The following is a 4872-nucleotide window of genomic DNA, read 5'->3' as shown; positions in this document are numbered from 1 at the left end:
CAATCAAAAGTCTTAGGATAGAACAGCAACTAAATCTATCTTTAAATATAAACTTTCCGGTCAAATGACTTGTTTCACTTTCAAAATTATATCGTTATAGCCAGCCGAGAGTAGCGCCTTCTGAACACCTCTCGGAAACTCGAGCGCCATTTTGAAACCAACAATTGTTCAACTTCACCTTCCCCCGGATGATATTTTATCGTCCTCTCGACCAAATGTACTTGAGTACCCACCCACCCTGCGGTTTTGGATGGACAGATGGTCACGTGACCAGCCCCAACCAGGGTCTCTCTTCCAACGACCAAGGGAGGCAGAGAAGACATCGGTTGTATTTGTGCATGTCGTCAAGTCGGGTTTGGCTTATATTTAGTCTAATTTATTCGTGACGACTGTTGTGGCCCCCTTGTCTGCCTTTTTACCGAAGGTTGCATCAGCTATAATCTTAGGAATCTGGAAACCGACCTGGCGCTTAAATAAACTTTATTATTTATTTATTATCGTGGGGTTATTAATAACTCTAAAACAGGTTTGCGTTCTCCGTGAGGCAGATTTGGTTTTGGCTTTTGTAGAAGAGTTGTGTCGTGCGTTGCTCATGCATGAACGTAGGTCACGCAATTAGGGTAGTAGTGCATTGCATTGTAATTGAACCCCTGTAAGGGTCAAAGGTAACTCGTGGTCGAAGTGTGTCAGTTTTTGTTTTGAAAAGAGTGTTTTTAGTCATATAATGTGGAGTCGCGGAGCCCTCCCATGCTCGTTGTGATAATAAACGTCTGGAAAGTCTGTTTAAGCCGTGTGCCGTGGTTTTCTACGGATTCCACCGCTACACTTTCTTTGTTCAGTTCCAGCAAGACCTATAGGCAACTTTCCAGGGACTTCGCATGAAGGGGCGAGGAAGTTCGTCAGAAACAATGAATTAAACCCCTGAAGGAGACCAATCTGGGCTTTGCCCAGGCATTTTTGACCCATAAAAGAGACCATATTTAAAACATATTAAATGTATATCTTTATATTTCTTCGCGTGCAACCTTAAAGGAAACCTTAACGGTTACGTATGGGCTACATATGATGGCGTTTTGCCAAGAGCACCCTTAGGGAGACCGAAATCCGACATTAACAACCCTAAGCGAGACGACGACCATCCCCGCTCCTTTCATATGCGGGTTCCCCCACAGGAGAATTTGACATGGAAGGTTGGCGTTTTTGAAAACTTCCGTTTTCGGTCGTTTTAGTGTGGACGGGCATATATAAACGGAACTTTTCGGAAAAATAAGTTTTCGAAAACGCATTAGTGTGGACAGGGCCCAATACAAAATTACGTAACACTGGGTTCCAAACGATAAAACGACACTAGTAAAACCCATTCTTCAACTTGTTGTTCCTTCGCTAAAGAGAGATCTATTAAATAATAAATTTCAGTTTTCATTACAATAAAGATCAACATTTGCGATATTCGGCGTTTTGCTACTGGAAAAAGTCTCGAAACATTCCAAAGTGTTTCAACGAGACAACCTTACGCTGTGCTTTGCGTCTCTTTAATCTACACCCTTGATTTTTAAAATTCATTTGCACGCATTAGATATGCCTTGTGAATGATGCAAGCCGAGCAGAAACTTCTGCAAGTGCTAACTTTAACTATCGTAAAATCTTTGAGCTATTTCATTGTTGTTTATTTTAATTACTCTGACACTTATTTCCATATAAATGGGGTGTACTGTTACATGCCTCACACTTCAAATGATGCCGCTACAAGAACACAATAATCGCCGGGTATTCTGTATTCCGAAACCAAGACAGGATAGCAGTTTTCGAAGTCACCATGCATCACGAACCATTACTTGGAACACTGGTACTTATGTTCATGCTGCTCGGACGCATCGCAAAAATGTCAATAGGATAGACAAAATGAATGATTCCTCCTTGCCCACATCTCTTTAAGATTCATGGTTCAGTACCAATTAGGATCAACTATAACGCCTAATGCAGCAGGACAGAGTCACGACATTTCGGACAAAAGGCTCTAGAGATCCGCTGTGTAAGGGCATTCAAGGAGACTATTTTCAAGGATAAATTTACTGCTCTATCTTTCGGCTCCAAATGTTTAAGAGTTTAATGCTTTAATAGGCTATAATTTGAATACAAAATGCACTGGGTTTCGTACTGTTTATTACTATTTTACTATTTAAATAGTTGCAGTCACTCTGTGCTCAGTTACCGGAGCTTTGAATAAAAGAAAGGCTGGAGTCGACCTTGCTTTGATACAAACCTCACTGCTTTTCTTATGTAAATCATATTGCTTTAATTTAACGTTCATGGTTGAGTACCAGTTAGGATCAACTATAACGCCTAATGCATGCAGACAGCATTGCTGGGGATTGCGGTGAAGCGCATTGTCGCAAACTGAACCGTGACCAGTTTTTCAAATCAAGAGTTTATTGACCAATTATGCTCATCTTTATGTCTATGAAAGGGAAAAAATTTACATGTCTCTTCATTCTTGGGTCGGTCTTAAATGGTTAAGTATGTAACATTGGAGCATTGTAATTTATCAACAACATGAAGAATGACGCGGCGCTGAATGAACTGCTAGAGGACTCTAATGACAACATAAACGCTAATTCACCTAAGACAGAGCGTAAGGAATACACTCAGACAAGGAGTCATACAACCACTCAAAAGAAAACCTGTATTGGGTGTATTTCCTCGTTTGTATCGTCTGTTTGGTTCATTATACAATGCATTTTGTGCCATGTACTGTTGCTCGTTTTTACTCTTCCGATTCTTCCGTTTATGTTGCTGTTTTTCTTGCTGAAGACAGTGGAGCGAGTGATAGTCACCAAAACTTCAGACAAAATCCCATTGGCTCCAATGGACGCAGTGTTTCTTACGGACGCTGGAGCAGAGCAAATGATTATCAATTCCGTAATTTGTTTCGAAAACAAAGGCACTTTTGAAGAAGGAGTTCAAAAGCTCCGCGATGCTATTGAAGAGCGCTTCGTGGACGCAAGGAAAGATTTTGGAGTGCCATTGTATCCAAGAGTACGCTGCTTTATTCGACCTGGTTACTTCCAATACTTCTTCGAAGAAGACCATTCCTTTGCAATCGATAATCACGTCTTTCCATGGAAGGGAAAGATTCCCAGCTCCAAAGACGAATTGGAAGCGATTGTTTCTATGCTCAGCAATGAGCCTCTTCCTGAAGGGCGATCTCCGTGGTACTGTTGCTGTATCCCAACCAACTTTGGTGACAACGATTTCGCAGTGATGTTTAGAGTGCATCATGCTATGGCTGATGGTGTTTCTTTAATAAGATTCCTCATTCATCAACTTCCAGATAATGCTACAATTCAAAGAGGCCTTCAAAACTACTCATCCACAGGCCGTGTTCTCCTGCTGGCGAAAGCGGCGTTGATAGCACCCAGATATCTATTTAAGCTGCAATTCAAGTCATCTGACAACAGCATTTTGCACGGGCCTGAACTTAATTGGAAAAGAAAAATTACTTGGAATGAGCCTATTGACCTGAAGTTCATAAAAGAGATCAAGGATGCTACTGGCACCACTGTCAATGATGTGTTGATGTCATGCATGGCCCTCGCACTTAGGAGATACTTCCAGAGAAAAGGTGTTGAAAATCCCGATGACTTTACTGTAGCTCTTCCAGTGGATGTTCGAGCAAAGGCAACATCACAAAAACTTGACTTGGAAAACAGGTTCTCTTTCATTTTCCCCGAACTACCGGTGGCTACCGAAGGCGCCCTCGATCAATTATATGAGACCAAGGCCCGCATGGACAGAGCCAAAATTTCTGGCGAGCCTCTAGCAGCCGCCTCAGTCTTTTCGCTTTCTGGAAAGGTGAATCCACAGTTTTTGAACGCTAAAACCAATTCCACATTGAGCAGAAAATTAAGTGGTGTTCTTTCTAATGTTCGTGGTCCTCAGGAAATGCTCTCTGTGAGAGGCGTTCGCATTAAATACTTGGTATTTTGGCCTCCTCAGAAGGAAAACCTTGGGGTTACACTATCCATTCTTACCTATACAGGGAAAGTTTTTGTTGGAGTCCAGGGTGATACAGCTGTGCTTTCGGATCCCGAAGTCCTTTTGGAAGAGTTTGGAAAAGCTGTCAATGAGTTGACAAAATGTATTCCCCATACTTCGGGTTGCGTCAACGAGGAACCTGAAAGCCTTTGGCATGAATCTTCAGTTTAAGAATCGAGTACGTATTGCAATGTACTAGCCACAGCTAGATGATGTGTGCCACATTAAACATGGAGTCGCTGATATCGTATATACAATGTAGCTGATGCATACGGAGCTTTAGCCCTGCATGTGTCATATCCCCGACTTGAAATGAAATGACGAGAAAAAGTCAGTACAATCCACTCAAGGGCTCATTTTAATTTGTTTTCAAGACAAGAAAACATTTTATAATATAGTACAGTTCTCTGCTTTGACATATCTTCTTTTAAAAAGTACAAAGACGTCTATATAACTCGTAAAATATGTAGGTTTAAAGTCTTAGTCGCGGCCTTTGATAAATCCTTATTAGAAGGGATTCATTTATGCAGTCCCGAAGCTGGAATGTTTCAAAATATATTTTCATTCCTCCGCGTGTGGTGCTTTGAATTCTGATTTCCAAAGTTGTTTACAGAAGCTTATAGAGACAAAGCATGCATCGGTGAATAGTCCATAGGTATGTCAAGAAGCCTGCCTTTGTGAAAATGCGAAGCCGTCTGATGGCTGCTGATGGTTTTTATAATATAAATTCAAATTCGCAATTAGTATCCGAATTACGCCTTATCTGTTTTCAAGAAAAGACAAAAGAACCAATATTTTTGAACTGAAGATGTTGGATATTAATTTTTGTTCTTGCAT

The 4872-nt window shown here is 41.1% G+C and overlaps 1 protein-coding gene across 1 annotated transcript; it reads left to right on the top strand.

The window, feature by feature from the left end:
• Window positions 1-2553: 2553 nt before the first annotated feature.
• LOC138025358 (probable diacyglycerol O-acyltransferase tgs1) lies at window positions 2554-4206 on the top strand. Its single transcript, XM_068872581.1, has one exon. It carries the CDS (start codon window positions 2554-2556, stop codon window positions 4204-4206), a length of 1653 nt encoding a protein of 550 aa, XP_068728682.1.
• The last annotated feature ends 666 nt before the right edge of the window (window positions 4207-4872 follow it).

The sequence above is a fragment of the Montipora capricornis genome, chromosome 12 (assembly GCF_036669925.1).
Source record: "Montipora capricornis isolate CH-2021 chromosome 12, ASM3666992v2, whole genome shotgun sequence".
Lineage (NCBI taxonomy): Eukaryota > Metazoa > Cnidaria > Anthozoa > Scleractinia > Acroporidae > Montipora > Montipora capricornis.
The sequence above is the reverse complement of the archived record's forward strand: the minus strand, read 5'-3'. Positions and strand labels throughout refer to the sequence as shown.

Coding starts and splice junctions, on each gene's coding strand:
- LOC138025358 (XM_068872581.1), top strand. CDS start 2,554: ATGAAGAATGACGCGGCGCTGAATGAACTGCTAGAGGACTCTAATGAC.